The 19,758-nt window shown below is 41.7% G+C and overlaps 1 protein-coding gene across 1 annotated transcript; it reads right to left on the reverse strand.

Annotated features, from left to right (window-relative positions):
- Window positions 1-287: 287 nt before the first annotated feature.
- On the reverse strand, window positions 288-19,308 carry LOC122944402 (protein NDNF-like). Its single transcript, XM_044302616.1, has 4 exons — window positions 19,179-19,308; window positions 13,664-13,847; window positions 2,849-2,976; window positions 288-1,642 (listed from the first exon to the last, which is right to left on the reverse strand). Exons 1-4 carry the CDS (start codon window positions 19,183-19,185, stop codon window positions 288-290), a joined length of 1,674 nt encoding a protein of 557 aa, XP_044158551.1. The 5' UTR covers window positions 19,186-19,308.
- Between the last annotated feature and the right edge of the window lie 450 nt (window positions 19,309-19,758).

Genomic DNA, 19,758 nt, shown 5'->3' on the forward strand with positions numbered 1-19,758 from the left:
TTTAATTACATATACAAAAATATTACAGTTTGTTTAATACAAAAGTAAAAAGATTGACCTGGTATGGAGAAGAATAAGTTTCTTCCCATTAAAGGGAATGTCCACATAAAGCATGCTGGTTTCCTGCACCCACCACTATAGGGAGCTGAAGCTCTAACTGGATACTATTATACTCTGAACTCAATGCAGTATGCTCCCTCGAGTTGTTTGTATGGCAAGGCTGAAAATATGTGTGTGAGGGTGGACATTCACTTTAAGCATTTTGAAGCTTTCTCTAATGGTAGCTATCAACATGTTTTTCTGGTTTTCACAATTTTGCTCTGATATCTAACCAGCAGTCCTGAAGAACCAATAAGATAGACATCAAACCGGTAGGACGTGCCTCTTTCTAAACCTCCAATTGTTTCTGTAGTTACTGCTCTTTGCACATTGATTTCATGGAAATATTTGCACAAAACCTTCTCAGATTTTGGCCGTGATTCTGGTCCTGAGCAATTGTCAACACTAGATATTTCCCTCCAAACTTGGTCTTCTTTAAGTTTTTTCTTGTAGACACAGTACATGTTCCTTTCTTGGGTACCAAGCCAGGCAATTGTTATTGAGTTACAGGTTCTCAGTTTGTTAAAAGACTTGATTTTCAAACTATTTGGAAAAAAAGGAAAGACAGATTTGTGCATGTGGGATGAGGCCTGAATCATTGCGGATGTATTTTCCACTGGTTCTGCAGACCTGAAAACAGCGACGTATTTATCCATGAATTTACCTTTAAGCGTAATATGTCTTAGACCTTGAACATTTTCTGAAATTAATAATTTGCCATTTTTGGAAATAAGAGCCCGCATTTGGCCTCGGCATACTTGTAATGTGAAGTGGACCTTTTTATGCAGTGCCTGATACTGAAAGCTATATGCCTTTGATCTTTTGCCATCAAACTTGATTTGAACTATTTTGCCATCCTTTAGGGGTATATCCTTAGGTTTAGGTTCCAACCATGTCTTTGTAAAGGTACCTGTGTAGGCAGCACTAGCGTTGGTTAGCAGGTTAACTACAAACACATCAAAGTAATATTGGGTGTTTGAACTCAGATTTGATACTGTGTAGGTATTTTTGTTGTCAATGCATATCTGCCTAACCTCCATATTGCTGCTTTTGTGGATTATATGTAAATCCCTACTTGAAATCAGCATAACCCGTTGATTTTCTTCAAGATACTTTGAGATGGGAAAGCTTGTTAATTTTGGCCATTTCCTGCCTGCAGACCGAATTGCAGTATCAGCGGCACACATACTTTTATAATTATGTTTTTCATTTACTAGAATACAATATTCTATGATGTCTTTCTGCTTCATTGCTGATGGACTTGGTTTCCAGACCAATGAAACAGAGTTATGGTTGACTGTTGTGACATCAATCCGAGGATCCCCTGGAAGTTCTGGAAAAAGACTTCCATGTGCTAAGTCAGTTGTAAGGTACACTGAGATGTGAGTATCTCTCTCAGTTGATAAAAATTCAAGGACAAAAAGAGAAGAATATAAAAAAGTTCCCACATAGTTTTCAACAGAGTTTCCTTTGTAGTGGAAAAGTGTAGACACAGTCTTGTAGTACAACTGGGTCTTCAAGTCAGCAAAGGGTTGGTATTTTACTGGAAAATAATAACATGAAGGTTAACAAGGTTATTACTCCATGTAAATCTGAAACATTATTTATTGGCAGTGACCTGATATTTGTGTCTATAAATTATAGTTTATTGGTGTTCAGGAAATAGGTGAATTGAGAGTGGAAGAGACAATGAGGGCAGTTGTATCCAGGTGTTTTCAAGCTGGATCTAAAAACTGCTGAGCAGAGCAAGGTTTGTAGAGGCAGTGTCAGACTGGGGTGCCTAGGGCCCACCAGTAAAATTTATTTTGGGGGCCCTTCGTACGGATACGTTCAAATATTACCTGCTCACACAGCAGCAAGATGCTACCAGATGATTGAATATGGGGGTCCCTGCAGCATCTTTGAGAAGGTAGGTCCTGGGGAAAAGAGGATACTGGCAGCTTTCCTCTATACCTAGAAGTCATCTCAGCTCTTATCCTGTCTATAATAATAGACTGGGGAGTTTATTTAATAATCTATCAAGTTTTTTATATGTTCATAGGCTGGCTGAGGTGCTATACACTGAATATATGTATGTAGTGGTACATAAAGTCTACTGTTATGTGCCACTTGTGCAGGGGGGTGGGAGGCTAGGGACTCACCTTGCTCAGGGGCCCACCGGGGGAGTCACCCTGTGCGCCAGTCCGAGCCTGTGTAGAGGCCACTGGACGCTCTAGCTTGGAGTCTAGCTCATTAGGTTAACCTCTGAATAGGGGTGCCTATTTTTGTCAATAAAGAAGCTTCATTATTACACGTCAGCATCTAAACTGGCAGCTACTGACTGAATAAGAAAGTTTGATGATGTAATAAAGCAACCACAGAACATCTCTTCTATTCGTAAATTGCTAAAACTCCCATGTCTAGGAATTTAAAGTGCCAACTTAATTTCTTCTTCCTACTAAAATCGGGACAAAATTGTGGTTTGTTACAGAGGTATAGATAAGTGGAGAGGCAATCCCAGGCCCACTTACATGGTGGGGCCCACTTCTCTAGCCCTGAGATTGTGCTATTTAGGGGCAGACTGGTAGCATATAGAGTGCACATTTGGAATGCATTGTCATCTGGTGCCCACAAGACTGTTTATAAAACCACTACTATTAGGATGCCACACTGTAGCTTTAAAGCAGTTTGAACTATGCCACCTTACAGAAATAGCATACTGTGAAAAATATAATCCTGTTTTGCAAGGGTGAAATTGGCGCACTGTTACCTGCTGTTTTTCCATAGAATGCATGTGATACTTTGTAGTGTAAAATACTCCATTCGATCGGAACGTCACAGGGTGTCACAGTGATTGAGAAATGAGGGCTCGTGTTTTCTCCCAGTGTAAAATAATACCTGACAAAAACATATAAACAATGAATGAAAGATATCTCTAAAAGCTATAGTATAAAAAGTTCTACATAAACAGTTACACTCTACAGATTTGTAGAACTTTTCAGATATGCACAATATTGTACAGGATATGCAAACCTCCATTTTTCATTCCATCATACATTTTGTTGCGATCATCACACATGCAGGACATATCAGTAGGGTACAATAAGCTAGAGGAGAACTAATTTGCCACATCAATAGATTCTAATGGTATTTTATTGATCCCAGAGTTAAGTGTATATGAGGTTTTCCTCTGTTAGACCTTTGAAGCCTATTTTCATGTCAGACCATGATCCCCCAAAGCAGCCTCACTTACTCTGGCAGGCCACTGCTACTTAAAGGGTTTCTGTCATCACAATTATCACTATTAAACAGGCTGACATTATACATGTGCAAATATCAGCTGAATCTAACTGTGCTATTCATTTTTTTACGTATGCCCCCGTTTTTGCGCAACTGTAAGTTTTATTATATGCAAATTAGCCTCTAGGAGCAGGGGGGGCGTTGCTACATGGAGAATCTGTTCTCTCATTCCACTCCCTTCCACTGTTGATTGACAGGGCCCCGGCCAGGGTTCTTCTCCTCCTGCCGGCCCTGTGTGCTTGGGAAACCTCGCGCCCGCACCGTCCCGTTTAGTATTCGGCACAGGCGCAGTAAGGAAAATACGCTCGCTGGCTGACGGCTTCCTCACTGCGCCTGGGCCTGAATACGTCACAGCCGACATCGCAGAGAAGAAGGAGGAGAGCGGTGTGATGTCGCTGGATCCTCCTATGTCAGGGGTGGCCAACCTGTGGCTCTTGAGCCGCATTCAGCTCTTTGCTTCTTCAAGTGCGGCTCTAGCTGTGGAGCCGGGAAGCAGTCAGGCCGGTTCGCTCTCCACCCCATGCTCAGATCTCTTTTCCTGATTGGGCACTGTTGCTACTGTTGCAGCTCCAGCTGACTCTCCACAATGTCCTGATGCACACAGTGTGAGAACGTAGTATGTGGAGACACGCACTATGATCTGACGGTGTGCTCATCCGGTCACAGTGGAGAGCGTGTCAGACCTGCAGAGTAGCAGGTGCCTGAGCAGGAGCCCAGTGCCTGATCAGGAGAGGGAAGAGATTTTTTTAAATTATAGAACTGAGCATGGGGGTCTGATCTAAGCATGGGAGGTTGTGATCTGAGCATGAGGGGGGGGGTCCTAATCTGGGCAATGGGGGTCAGATCTGGGCATGTGGGGGGGGGGCAGATCTGAGCACCGGGGGCAGGTCTGAGCATGGGTTGGTCAGGTCTGAGCATGGGGAGATCTGGGCACTGAGGGTCTGACACTGGGAGTGTGATTTGTGTTGTCTGATCCATGAGCATTGGGGGTCTGATGAGGTTTGGGGATCTTATTTTAGGTCAGATGAGGATTGTGGGATCTAATTTAGGAGTCTGATCTGAGGTCTGCTAAAAATATATACTCTGCTAATGAAAAATATATTTTATCAGACCTCAAATCAGATGAAAAATATATTTTGCGTCTGTAAGGTTGGCCATCCCTGTCCTATGTGGTAAGTATTTTCCTAATTGGCCAGTGCTCTATTCCCACGGATACCACCAATCATCAAAGAGGGCATTAAATGAAACAATATTTTATATAAAAAAGCAGTACTAATAATTATTTGATTTATCTACATTATATCACCAAAAAATCATTTGGCTATTAGATAATATATACATAATATATATTACAACAAACTGAACAATAAACTGGACTGGAGCCATAACACTGATGCTCTTTTCAAAAAGGGTCAGAGCAGACTCTATCTGTTGAGGAGACTAAGGTCCTTTGGAGTGCAGGGGAAGCTCCTAAAGACCTTCTTTGACTCAGTGGTGACATCAGCCATATTCTATGGTGTGGTTTGATAAACTCATTAAGAAGGCCAGCTCTGTCCTAAGTTGTCCCCTTGATCCAGTGCAGGTGATGGGTGACAGAAGAACTCTAGCAAAATTAGGCCCCTTGCACACGAACGTGTGTGATCCGTGGGCGTAATGCACGATCGCCGGCCGTAGGTCAGCCGCATCGGATCGCGGACCCATTCACTTGAATGGGTCCGCGATCCGCCCGTTCCGCAAAAAGATAGGACACGGAAGTACGGGACGCAACCTCACGGAAGCACTCCGTAGTGCTTCCGAGGGGTCCCGTTCCGTGCGCCCGTTCCGCATTTCCGGATTTGCGGACCCATTGAAGTGAATGGGTCAGCATCCGTGATGCGGAATGCACACGGAACTGTGGCTGTGCATTTCGGCCCACAATTTGCAGGCCGCAATACAGCCACGGATCACACACGTTCGTGTGCAGGGGGCCTTAACATCACTGTTAAACAATGTCTCCCACCCCATGCACGAAACTGTTGTGGAGCTGAAGAGCTCCTTCAGTGACAGACTGCTGCATCCTAGGTGCATGAAGGAATGTTATCAGAGGTCCTTCCTCCCAGCAGCGGTTAGGATTTATAACCACCGCTGTTCCCAGAAACCCAGTAGTGATTTTTTTAAGTAAATTCTGTGTTATGTTTTTCTTTTATTTTACTCTTTAATTTCTAATTACTCTTATTTTTGCTCCTGTTGTGAATGTGATTGCTGCTGTTATGCCAAAATTTCCCCACTGAGGGACAATAAAGGGATTTTCTTCTTATTTTTTCTTCTTATTTTCTTCTATATATATATATATATATGTATATATATATATATATATATATATATATATATACATATAGATAAACAGGTGAAACTCAAAAAATTAAAATATATCGTGCAAAAGTCCATTTATTTCAGTAATGCAAATTAAAAGGAATTGCAGAGATGCAGCTTAAAATTAGAATTTTGTGAAAAGGTTCAATATTCTAGGCTCAAAGTGTCACACTGTAGTCGGCTATTTAATCCATATCCCCTGAGCAAAGGGTACCTCAAAATTGTGACTTTGGGGTTTCATAAGCTGTAAATCATAATCATCCAAATTATAACAAATAAAGGCTTGAAATATCTCGCTTTGCATGTAATGAGTCTCTCATATATTAGTTACACATTTTATGTCGGATTATTGAAATAAATGAACTCTGCATGATATTCAAATTTTTCGAATTTCACCTGTATATAAATATATGTGTGTATATATATACTGTATGTATATATATTGTAAGAAGGTACAAGGAATCACTGAATGTCACTGAGGTTCCTGGCCTCGGTGGAGTAAGAGACGGTTTTGATGTGTCAGCAGCAGTTGCTGTTTGACACCTTAGTACTTAGCATGGCTGAATAGCTGATCCGAGACGGCTCTTACTGGGAGTTGTCAAAGTGCTGGGTGGGTGACTACTCCCCACGTTCCAGGCCAGGTTTTGCCAGACATAAAACCAGCCAGCACTGCCAGGTGGAGAGGATTACCTCCGTCTGACAGTGGAGCTCAGGAGGTCTGTGTGCTGGGATCTGAGGCTTGTACTGGGCTGGAGAGCGGAGACCCGTGTGCCAGGAAAACAGGCCGTCTAAAGCCTGTGTTTGAACTTTCTGAGGCAGAACTGCTACCAAGGTGACTTTTGTTTTATTAACTTGCCATTGGGTGTGAAGTAACACCAACACTGCAAAAGGGAAGTTTTGTTTTTGGCATCATGTGTGAATAAACACTGAAGTTTGAATTATGCACTTGTATTTTGCCTCTGTACTGCGCCCGCTTAACTACCAGATCAAATCCCCACAATATATATATTTTCTGGTGGCCAAATGAATTTGATATAGTGTTCATAAATCTAATAAATTTTAGTGCTGCTTTGATGCCCCCTTTGATCATTGGTGGTATCAGTAGGAATAAAGCGCTGGCCAATTAGGAAAATACTTACCACAAAAGAGAATCCAGCGACGTATTCGGCGCAGGCGCAGTGAGGAAGCCATCAGCCAGTGAGTATCCTTCCCTTACTGCGCCGCAGCAGAATACTGAAAGGGCAGCACAGGCGCAAGATTTCTCTTCCATACAGGGCCGGCAGGAGGAGACGAACGCTGTCCGGGACCCTGTCAATCAACAGTAGAAGGGCGTAGAATGAGGTGGGAGAACTGAGCCTCTAGGAGCAGGAGCAACACCCCCCCCCCTTACTAGAGGTTAATTTGCATATAATAAAATGTATAATTGCGCAAAAACAGGAACATACATAAAAAAAAAGAATAGCACAGTTAGATTCAGCTGACATTTGCCCATGTATAATGTCAGCCTGTTTAATAGGGATAATTGTGGTGACAGAAATCATTTAAAGCGATATCAGTGTCTATTATCTGCACTGTGACATCACTGTGTGCATTATCCTTGTGTTGTAATACTGTGACTATTATTACTTTGTTGTTATATCACTATATGTGTTATCCTTGTATTATGATACTTTGTCTTTTATTTCTGTGTTTTGACATTACTGTGTGCATTATCCTTGAATTATAATACTAGGGCTCATGCTACTTTTCGGGCGTATAGCAGTCACAGATTTTGTCACACACCAATTTGTGGCACAATCAGACTTTTCCCCGCTCACATCACTTTCCCAACAACTCTAAAAAAAAAGGGAGCTTGGCATGGGTGGGGAAGAGAGCGGGCCTGCAGGCCCGTCTCATTCATCATTTTTTATGATGCAATTTTTTTGCGCAGAAAATGTCTTAAATCTATGCCAGCAAGGGAGCTAGTATAGATTTAAGTCTGTTGTACGTCCTTCTGGAGGAATCTCCAAAGTTATGTACAGGCCTGCAGCTCCACGTAACCTTGGCGCTTCCTCCAGCAGTACAGAGACACTTAAGACCGGCATGGAAAGCCCCATTCTTAATAAATTAGCCCCTCTGGCTTTATTATTCCTGCATTGTGACATCACTCTGTGCATTTTCCTTGTAGTATAATATTGTTTCTATTATTCCTGTGCTGTGACATCACTGTGGTTCTTAGCAATTAGCTTTAAGATCACAATGTTTATTATTCCTGTTCAGTGACTGTGTGCATTACTAAGGCTACTTTCACACTAGCGTTCGTCGGTCCGCTCGTGAGCTCCGTTTGAAGGGGCTTACGAGCGGACCCGAACGCAGCCGTCCAGCCCTGATGCAGTCTGAATGGATGCGGATCCGCTCAGACTGCATCAGTCTGGCGGCGTTCAGCCTCCGCTCCGCTCGCCTCCGCACGGACAGGCGGACAGCTGAACGCTGCTTGCCGCGTTCGGGTGTCCGCCTGGCCGTGCGGAGGCGTGCGGAGGCGTGCGGATCCGTGCGGATCCGTCCAGACTTTCAATGTAAGTCAATGGGGACGGATCCGTTTGAAGATGCCACAATGTGGCTCAATCTTCAAGCGGATCCGTCCCCCATTGACTTTACATTGAAAGTCTGGACGGATCCGTACTAGGCTATTTTCACACTTAGCTGTTCTATGCTAAAAATAATGCAGACGGATCCGTTCTGAACGGAGCCTCCGTCTGCATTATTATGAGCGGATCCGTTCAGAACGGATCCGCCCGAACGCTAGTGTGAAAGTAGCCTAAGCCATATCCCTATCTCACGACTTTATATTGCACTGTAATATCATTATTACTGTTATGTCATCAGTATCTGATCAGTGGTGTTCCGACACCTGGGACCCCTGTTGATCAGCTGTTTGAGAAGGGACCAACACTCCTGTGATCTCCTGGCCTTCTCACAGCTTACCAAGCACAGCGCCAACATCGTGTAGAGGCTGTGCTTGGTATTGCACTCAGCCACATTGAAGCACAGAGAAGGTTGTGGCTTTCACAGGAGCACTGGTGTCTTCTCTGCCTGCCTATTATCCTGAGGATAGGTCATCAGTATCAAAATCTTGGAAAACCCCTTTATACAAATATACTTATCAATCTAATATAGAGCATAAACAGTGGTGATGAAAATAAATGAGGCATTCATACACCCTTTTGCAGAATGGAAACAGTTCTCATCCTAAACCAAAGTTTACATATATGGATGAAATCAAAACCCACCTGATTTTTACTTTAAAGACATACATGTGAAAAATAATAAAGTGAAAGTGATATGACGGATGTGAATTTCATTCCACATTATTAACAGGCATCTGGTAGAAAAGACATATGGCACCCTTTATGTGAAAAAATAAATATCTAACTTCTATATTAACAGGGAGATTTTACCTTCATGTTTAGTACTAAAAGATTTTCCATTCTTTGGAATTCATCAATAGTGTGAGATTTTATAATAACCTCATCATTCTAATAAGGGAAGAATTTATATATTTCCTATATGAAATACACATTTGCTCTAAAGGAGCCGTGCTACGATTACTTGTGCAGGACACTGCCAGTTGTAGCTGAGTCGTCTACTGTACATAACTGGATTGACTGCAAAGTTTAGACCAGATGGCTGCAAAAATCTGATTTCTACTGACCCAACTTTACTCGCCATGTACCGTAACTGTTGTCCCTCCCTCATGCTTCATCAGTTTATGACCAGTTGGGAACATTTGGAAAGTTCACAAATCAAGTGAGGTTCCGACTGCCCGACACATTTTAACTTCTTGCACAGATTGCAAGATAAGGTAAAAAAAAAGGTAATGAATGTTCAGTGTCAACACACTTTTCCTACCAAAACCACTATAATTGATGTAAGGGTTAGCTGTAGCCTCTCAATTTCTTATCCTCCATAGACAGGAACTTGCATGTTTGGTTAATATATAGTATGAACATGTTATTGGGGAAGCAGGATGCCTAAAGGGGTTTTAAAATCAGCACCTGGATCTAAATCTTTTAGTAATTACATATTAGTTAGTTTAGTAATTAAATATTTTGCAGAGCCACTGAGTTATTCAATAAAATGTATCAGTATAGCGCCAGCTGCTGTTTTTTTTTTTCTTTATGTCTCCCAGCCTCACCATAGACATGCACGCTTGAACAGGCATGTGTCCTAACTGTGGACATGGAAACACCTTCTCCCCTGAGAACATGAGGATCAGGAAGCTGAAATCTCCCCCAACATCTGACATCTACAGTGCCTGGTCAGTTGTAGGAGACACGATGAACTAACCGTACCCAAAACTATGTAAATAGTTGTCTATATTCTACTTACAAGTTCAGCCACATACAAGGGAGTACAGGTAAAATTCATTTTAACTACAGAAAGGGGACAGTTAGCAATGTTTACCCTTCAACGCTTTATAAATGAAGGACAAAATCCACAATCACACAACTAGTTCACCAGATGTTTAATGGTTGGTGTTTATATTGGAGAATCCTGACATACAGGAAAGCCACATGCAATGTTTTAATCCTCTATGGATCTTTATCAAGGATATGTGTAATAGGAGGTTGAAAGGGATATCAGTGGCATGTGGTAGCTAGGGATGAGCGAATCGACTTCGGATGAAATATCCGAAATCTTCGCTCATCCCTAGTGGTAGCATGTATGACCTATGTTGGAGGTTGATATTCCTTCCACCTCCTGTTACAGATATCCTTGGTAAAGATCTATATGGGAATGAAACGTTGCATGTGATGATACCTATTTTTCATGTATGTCAGAAAAAAATGACAAAAATGTAACCATCAACCAGTGAACGTCTGGTGAAGTATTTGTGTGCTGTGGACTATGCTATACAGTGCACCTGGACCTTTGACCCTTTCCATGCTGTACCTAGAACTGACAGTAGTGCAGACTTGAAGGACACTTGATAAAATTCAGTCACCCCCTAGGAGTAGGGCACATTGAAATACAGTTTTATGGCTCCATGCCATCTCTGGGTTGTATAGAGCCTTAATACTGGGTCCATGGTAGCGCTCTACAATATTACTATTATTAGTCGGTAGACTAGTAATGTACCATAGGGATTCAGTTTACTGCCGTACAGACTTCATGCGTGTGGTTCAGCCATGTACATAAGCTCTAAAAGGGATAATAGTAAAAAATAATAAAGTATGAAACAGAATACGAAATGGATTGGATAGTGGAACTGATAAGTGGTGCCATTTATACAGTATGACTAGCTGAGCAGTCCTGATGGAAATCCATTAAGTTTGAAAAATTTACTTAAAATTGTTTATGATGGATATTTGCTTTTATCCATGAAGATTTCCTATTTATTGCAATGGAAATCTGAAATGAAACTCACATGTGAATGAATGAATCTTCCAATACTAGAAATAAATGTATGCATATGTAGTACAATGGTTAACTGGACTGGCTGTAAATCAAAAATGCTGAACCCATTGTTGGAGACTGGCACAATTCCCAGAGTTAGTGTCTTCTAGTGGAGCTGGGACTAAGTCCTCAACTTTACAAAATAGAAAAGGAGAGGAAATGTTTAAATAGACCCATTGTGCCCAGAGCACCCTGTGAAGGTGTACCAAGAGTCAGTCTTAGACCCCATTTCCATATACTGTATACAGTCATCCATTATTTCTCCCATCTGCCATGGTAGTGTAAAGCCAGTAATGATCCTATTGTATTCTATGGGAGCGTTTCTGGCATCTGGAGCTTCTGCTTTTGTAATGCCCAGTATCTCCCGGTGCTGGACAGAAAAAAGGCAGCATGAAGCCTTTTTCTACCTGGTTATTTTCAGTATGGACCCTTTAAATAATATTTTACATTTTGTTCTTGTAAAAGTCAATGTCCAGTTTGTTCACATCCCATTTTCTGAATCACCTCGTTTCCCATTTTATGCTGCAATATTCCTATTTAACACAGGGTTCAGCAACCTTCAGCTCTCCAGTTGCTGTGAAACTACAACTCCCAGCATGCACACTTTGTTGGCTGTTCTTGTAACTCCCATAGAAGTGAAAGGAGTATTGTGGGTGTTGTAGTGCCAGAGGTTGCTGATCCCTGGTCTAACAAATCTGTTTCCATTTCACTAAGTGGAAATCTAGAACTGAGAGCAGGTTCAGTTCCCACACTCGTAAACTGGCATCTCTGGAGAAAAATACGATGTTCATGTGTACCATGTGTACCAAGAAATACAATCTAGGAAAGGGGACCAAGCAAAGCCAGAAGTAGATGGTACTGACTGATCTGTAATGAAAACACCCTGAGGGCTAAGGACACAGCAGTGGATATTTACTTTGCTAATTCCGAACATTTTCTATAAGCAGCTGTCTGATGCTATATGGTGGAAAATCATCTTTCTAGACCCTACATTTTACAAAGCTCTTTCAACAGCTTGAACGTTCCACCTCATGTGAGACCCAGTTGTGATGAACATTGACAGCATCACACAATGTATGCATCTTGGTTATCCAGGAGTCTGTCTTTTCTTTCCGGCTGAATTTCATGTGAATTGGTTCCATATTTAATAAAAAGTGTATGTCCACTCTAACATGATACATTGATGTATGAGACTGAACAAAATACAGATTCATACCTTCAGTTGGGAATAAAAAAATACCATGCAGAGTAACAACAGTTACACGAAAGGCATCTTTCATATATTATAAGAGTTTTTGAGTCTCTCAGTAAGGGTCACACAGTGTCAACTCCATAGTGGAGTACCATGACTGTTCAACATCTGAAACATATCAATTATAATAGTCTGATGGTTCAGTTGTTCCTCTTTGTGACCTTCTGCTTTTTGTTAACACACAAATGGATACGGAACAGTGAGAGAAGAGGGTTAAGTGTGGCAAAGCTCAATATGTATGTTATGTATATATGAGAGAGAGAGAGAGACCCAAAAAAGAGAATGCTAAGACTGTAATGATATATGTGCTGTTACATAATTGAGAGTTGTGGACCATTGTACACTTGGTTCCTGTCAATACAGTGTTCTGTCATACAGTTAAGATGGCCATACAGGTATGATATATGTTGGATGGATTTTTATGTGACCAGATGGCGATCTAATTTTTATATGAGAATCCCAACTCTCCTTTGATAGCCAACATAGGAGTTGCTAACGATCGGGTAAAGTGGATTCTAAACTGCCCAATTCTTTTTTTCTTAGGTAGATAAGGTGCTACCATTGGAGCCTGAGAACATCTTTATCCCCCTCTTCCTACTGAGAATACATGCTTGCTTGCCCAAGCTGAGTAGGCATGTGTATGAGGGGATCGGAAGTGATAGTTGTTGGCCAACAGCTATCTTATGAGTATGGCCAGCCTTAGCGTCTTGATATGCCATATGTAATATATTGGCCAGATAAGAATTTTATACCATTGCCTACATAACAATGCTATGATTCAGTGCACATAAACATACTGTAAAGTGCCCAAGTAGTAGGGTTACACTATGTCTAGGTAAATACCACCTTAGTGTGCTCACATAATGCCAACATATAAAATAAAATCTCTAAAGGTGAAGTAACCTAATAAGAGTGGTAAGCAGTATCTAAGTATTATTGCTATACCATTACTTCCCTAAGGCTGGCCCTACCTTTTTTGATTCCAGTCTGAAGGTTGGTAAGGCCTCTGCACTACTCAACCAAAGCCACCTTCAAATCCTGTAACGGTGCATCCTGGAACTTGAGGTTTGAACATAAATTGAAGATGTTCCTATCTGTGTGCATGCAATTAAGATTACAATGGCCTACATTGCTATAGATAATGTTGGCAAACTGGTATATGCTTCTTATTTCAATTCATTTTAAAGTAAAATTGTGCAGAACATTTTCTGAAAAACATAGCTGAGCTGAAAACTGTCCGCTTACCTTTTTGTGATATCCTTCAACAGGTAGATTGTGGTTTCCCTTCCATCTGGGAGAATAAGTGAGTGATAAGGGTTGAAATATATCTTTCTATAGTCATCAGATGGTGGAAGGTTAGAATGAGACAAGGATCCAGCCAGAAGAACAGCAAGATGAACTCCCCATAGAAGTTTGTGTGTTTCTAAACCTATTTGAAATATGAGATTGAGTCAAATTATCAGAGTTTATCTGGTGAAAAATTAAATTGTCCTTTTCATCAAAAAAATTGAATCATGTTGCTACAGCATAACTAGTAAGTAACAGTAATTCATACTGCATTCAATGTTTACATATGGCCAGATGTTTGCAACAGTTTTCTCATACTAATTAATTGTGCTTAAAGGGGTTGTCCGGGTTCAGAGCTGTACCCGGACATAACCCCTTCAGCCCCTATGAATGGAGCATCTGATGTTCCAATCCTCCGCTTTGCCCTGCCCTGTATAGTACAGGAAAAAGGCTTTTTCTTCAGATACAGTGATGTAGCGGGCTCTGATTCATATGCTAGGCGGAGATTTCCACCTAGCCGTGAACCCAGTGATGTCACTGGCACTAATGGGCTGTAAAACAGCCTAGGACAGCGCTAAAGACAGCCCATTAGTGCTGATGTGGTCCCCAGGAACATTGCTAGGTGGAAACCTCTGCCTAGCAGTGTGTCAGAGTAAATAAAACAGCTCTTGTCCTGCGCAATGCAGCGCAGGGCAAAGGGGAGCATCGGAGCATAAAATGCTCTGATGCTCCGCTCATAGGGGCTAAATGAGGGAAGAAGGGGTTACGTCTGGGTTCAGCTCTGAATCTGGACAACCCCTTTAACTGTATGGAAACATAATTGGTGCTGCAGGATTTCAGCATATCCTGGCCAAATATATCCCAAAATAACACTCTTTTGGAATACCTTTGTCCATTAAAGTGATTCTCCAGGAATTAATAAAATAACTAAAAATACCTAAATATTACTTTATTACAAACACATTCTCAAACAGCATTTATTATTTATATTGTCTTGTTTTCTCTAGGAGGCAATCATCAGGGGAAATAAAATTAGCACACACAAGACCCATCCTAAAGGACACTTTATACTTCCCAAGCATCTATCTTCTATACTAATAAAAGCCCTGTGTGCGTGCTGCATGTCCGTGCATGTGTGCTGATAATTTAAGATGCATGGCACGCTGACCAATCAACACACGGCACTCCACACGTCGTCCACACCACCCACACCTGCGTTCCAGCCAATCACTGCGTCCTATGGTATGCTCTCCACGTCGGAGCGCCGCCATTACATGTATCACAGAGCCACACAGTCCTAGTGCTGTCAGCCACAGACAGCAGCTGCTGCCAGCAGTATTAGCCACCAGTAGCTGCCAGCACTCAGCACCACCAGTCAGTGCCAACCATCTCAGCCATCGGTCAGTGCCACCAGCCACAGTGCTAGCAGTCTCAGCCACCAGTCAGTGCTAGCCATCTCAGCCATCAGTCAGTGCCACCAGCCACAGCCACCAGTCACAGTGCCAGCAGTCTCAGCCACAGCCACCATTCAGTGCCAGCAGTCTCAGCTACCAGTCTCACACACCTATCAGTGCCAGCAGTCTCAGCCACAGCCACCAGTCTCAGCCACCAGTCAGTGCCAGCATCTCAGCAACAGCCAGCACTCAGTGCCAGCAGTCTCAGCCACAAGCCACAGTCTGCAGTTTTAGCCACAGCCACCAGTCAGTGCCAGCAGTCTCATCTACCAGCTGCAGCAAGCACTGCAGTCGCTGCCAGCAGTCTCAGCCACCAGTCAGTGCTAGCCGTCTCAGCCATCAGTCAGTGCCACCAGCTACAGCCACCAGTCACAGTGCCAGCAGTCTCAGCCACAGCCACCATTTAGTGCCAGCAGTCTCAGCCACCAGTCTCACCCACCAATCAGTGCCACCAGTCTCAGCCACAGCCACCAGTTAATGCCAGCATTCTCAGCTACAGCCAGCACTTAGTGCCAGCAGTCTCAGCCACAAGCCGCATTCAGCAGTCTCAGCCACCAGTCAGTGCCAGCAGTCTAAGCTACCAGCCGCAGCAAGCAGTCTCAGCCATAGCCAGCACTCAATGCCAACAGTCTCAGCCACCAGTCGAAGTCTCAGCCATAGCTAGCACTCAGTGCCAGCAGTCTCAGCCACCAGCCAATGATTCTGTATGGGAACGAGCAATGGCATTACCAATCACTCCTCCCCATACTGTGGAGGAGATCGCCTCATGTAAATGCAGTAGTCTCCTTCACTGACGAGCAGGCGATTGCTAAGAAGGAACTAATGTCTGCTAATTGAGCAGTGTTAAGGGGCCTTTACTCACAGCTGGAAGTTTTGTGTCTTCACTAATAGGCCAGAAGCCATTTTATTTCCATGGATGACTGCCCCCTAGAGGAAACAAGCCTTTATAAATAATAACTGTTATTTTGGTAATGTGTTTATAATAAAGTGATATTCAGGTATATCAGTAATTTAATAGCATTAATTCCTGGAGAACTCATATAAAGTGTATTAGCACAAGAGCAATATTTGAAATTTTTCTCATGTACATGTGCTGTCAGTGCACCACAAATATGGGGGGATCAGCCTGAAGCTAAATATTTTTAAAGGAGATCTCCAACAGGTTCCACATAAAGATTCAGTAAGAGTATTCCAAAAATTTGTAAAAATGCAATATTTTATTTCAGGTCACCTGTGAAAGTAACACACATACTGGTTACAGTAAAGTTAATTACCAATATCCTCATCTTAATTATAAATATATTCTGGTCAGGTCTGACATTGAAGTACTGTAGATGGAGATTTGAATGAACATGGCATCTTTTTGAAGAATGCTATGAAAAGTTTTTCATCCTTTAATATTGATGGTGTAATTTAAAACACATTCAATTGCACATTATGGACAAGTGTCAAAGTCCAATCATGAGTCTACTGACCCAATCTCTCATCATAAGGATCTATGAGGCTCTGAGTTTGGGTCAGTAGGCTCAAAAATGTACCTAAGAAACTGAGTAGAACCCTATGTACTTATTTTTTCCACTAGTCTTGTCCTGGATTTCCATTTAGAATGCCCTTTCCTATCCTAGGACATATGACCTTTTCTGGATAACATGTAATGGTTAGTCTGACTGCAATGCTTCCAATCCAATTTGTTACCAGAAACTCTGTTAGAAAAGGTTAATAAGACCTAGGTCAATGTAATTTGCAGTCCATTGTCATGGTGTTTCCAGTTCACATGTTCCTGTTTACATTCTGTTGCATTTCATCTGTCTCTGGTACTACTTTCCCATCTGTCAAAGGTTGCATTCTCTGGTGATAACACTGATTGCCATTGTCAGATATGTGTTCCAACACAATTTTAAGTGTGTCAAATACTGTGTCCTTCTACTGATGATGATGTTCTCATAACAGACAACCTTGGAATTAATAAATGTCTGTTTTTGAGGAACTATTCTTTTCATAATGGAAAACCACTTTAACATTTAGGACAAATCACTTAATTTCTTCTTATAAAAACTATTCAATGTTTCATCTAAACAGAGAGATCATTGCTTCTAGCAACAACCGAATCTGCCCAAAGTTATGGAATATAATGTGATACAATAAGTTCAGTACAAACCCCTTCACTAATATCGTATTTTCGTGTGGAGGAGCTTGCAATTCTTGCTATAGTCTTGAATTAGGCTGTGTGGCAAGGCACTATGAAGACAGCTCTGAGCCATGAGTGATGAAGTACTTCAGCTGAAGACCTCTGTGAGGATTTGTATATACAGAAGAGGGCTGCAGAAACGTAATTACAACTCCCAGGGACGTCTATAGGAATAACTTGACCTCCAATGCAAAATGTGTAACAGGACCTCCTCAAACATCATTTATAACACCACTCTCTTCATGTGGGGCAGAGGGATTTTTTTGTTTCCTCTCAGGCTCCAGGCCCCATTAGTGACCAAGCCCTTTGCATTCCCAATAGTTACACCATGGACCTACCTTTGACAACATTGGTAGTATGGCAACTGGCTTACATGCAGGCAACCTATACCCATTGAAAACAATATAAGAAAGCATCAGTATGGCCAACAATGAAGACTTGGGGGCAGGAGATAAACCTTAAAGCTATGTTTTAAAGTGTTGGTTGCCATTTTCCTTCGGAGCACCAGGTTCTTTAGCTAGGACAGACTAGATATGATCCCCAACTTAATAATTTCTATGATATTGTGATATTGTCACACCTCCTCTACCAATAAATTGTCCTATGTAACTTCCAGCTATGTGACTAGTTCATCTAAAATGAATGATCTCATTCATCTCAGCCCTCCTCTCCTTATATTATGACATTGAAACCCACCAAATAACCATTGCAACACTGTGTAAAATTATGAAGAAAGGATTGTGCCTTACAAATACAGGGAGGACATTTCATTGAATAAAGGAAAATATTAATTAACCATATAGTAGCAATGACACAGGAGAACACAAACAAAGGGGACACCTTTAGGCTAAGGTTACAAAGCACTAACCCCGACACATAATTGAATCACGCAACAGACATGGGCTAGGGCTACATGGCGTCATGTAGTCACGCGATGCTGCAACGTCCTGCTACTACATCACAACCTAATGTTAGCAAATGTAGTCACGTTTTGACCCACAAGGTGCTGTGACTGCAACCCAGAAGTGGCCAGAAGTCAAACACTGCTGGATTTCTGCACAACTGCATTCATATTCAGGCAGCATGACATTTGAGATTTTGATGTTGCGCCAAAGCTGCTGCCTATCCTTTTTCTTTTATTTATCCGTACACGTACCATGTTGCTAATTGTAGAAAGATCACATTATGTTAGATTATCCTCTGAAGAAAAAAAGCGGTAAGAGGTAAGAGTTTTTTAAAGTCACTCTAGCTATGTAGAGAAAAAGTTGCACATACATCACATTGTTAACTGTCATCACAAAGTACCGTATAAACTGTGCTCATCCTTTAAGAAACAATGGGATCAAACATGAGAGAATGAGTGATAGCATACTTTCAGAACAGCGCTGTAGTATATGTTTGTGCCACTACCAACCTAAGTAGTCATCATTTGATATGAATCAGAACGTCTGTAAAGCAATTGGTGCACGCATAATAAAAGCAATATACAGTAAAAATGTAGACAGAAAGCACATTTTATCTCTCCAAAGGTAGACTTCATGATGCTTTTAGTAAACTCTATACATCATTGTGTAAAGGCGGTATTCGAATGATAGCAGGTACAGTGTACATTTGTAGCAGAGTTTAATTTGCTACTAAATCCTATGGGACAAGTTCACTTTGTGCATCATTAAAACTCATTGAGTTAAGCCACAGTTCCTGATCTGTACCATATAAAACAACTCAGCTTATCTCCATCAAACATACTAATGTCTACAAATTCATAGTCATGTCTGCCTATGATGTAAGTCATCTTACCACATGTTATAATATTGTAGAATATCGTACCTACCTCCCATTGTGGATAATCCCTCTCAGTGTTCTGCTCCTCAGCACATCCAGAGCTACTAGGTCACTCTAGGAGTAGGTCACATGGAACAGTCTACAAGACAGCAACCTTTTCATGATGCTACCACTTCAAGACTCCTTCAGATTGAAAGATGTCTCTTCCCAGAAGCTTTGTGCCTACAGCATGAATGGCCTGTGGTCTAAGGCTCAGTATCCCCTGTTAGTGACTAGCGTCCCTCCTCTCCACTGTATTAAAGAGTTGAATGTTGGCAGATTTGCAGATGGATAAGGGCTTGAATGAGAGACAGAGAGGGAGAGAAGGGGGGCACCCACTTAACTCTTCTAGAGCACAACACAAAGAGATGAAGGGTACCCGACCATAATATCAATAATCTGGTATTACTGTGAGTGCAGCAAGACATTGTAGATCATGTTTAATACTCCAGAGTGCAGAGACTGACCCTCCTCCCCTCTTTTACAATCTCATTAAACATGTGATATCTAAAAAGGAATGTGTTGCCTGAATACATGTGAGTAAGTGGTTTCTGCCCAAAGAGGAGCTTAGAATATATTTACATTAAATG

This window comes from Bufo gargarizans, chromosome 8 (genome assembly GCF_014858855.1).
Source record: "Bufo gargarizans isolate SCDJY-AF-19 chromosome 8, ASM1485885v1, whole genome shotgun sequence".
NCBI lineage: Eukaryota > Metazoa > Chordata > Amphibia > Anura > Bufonidae > Bufo > Bufo gargarizans.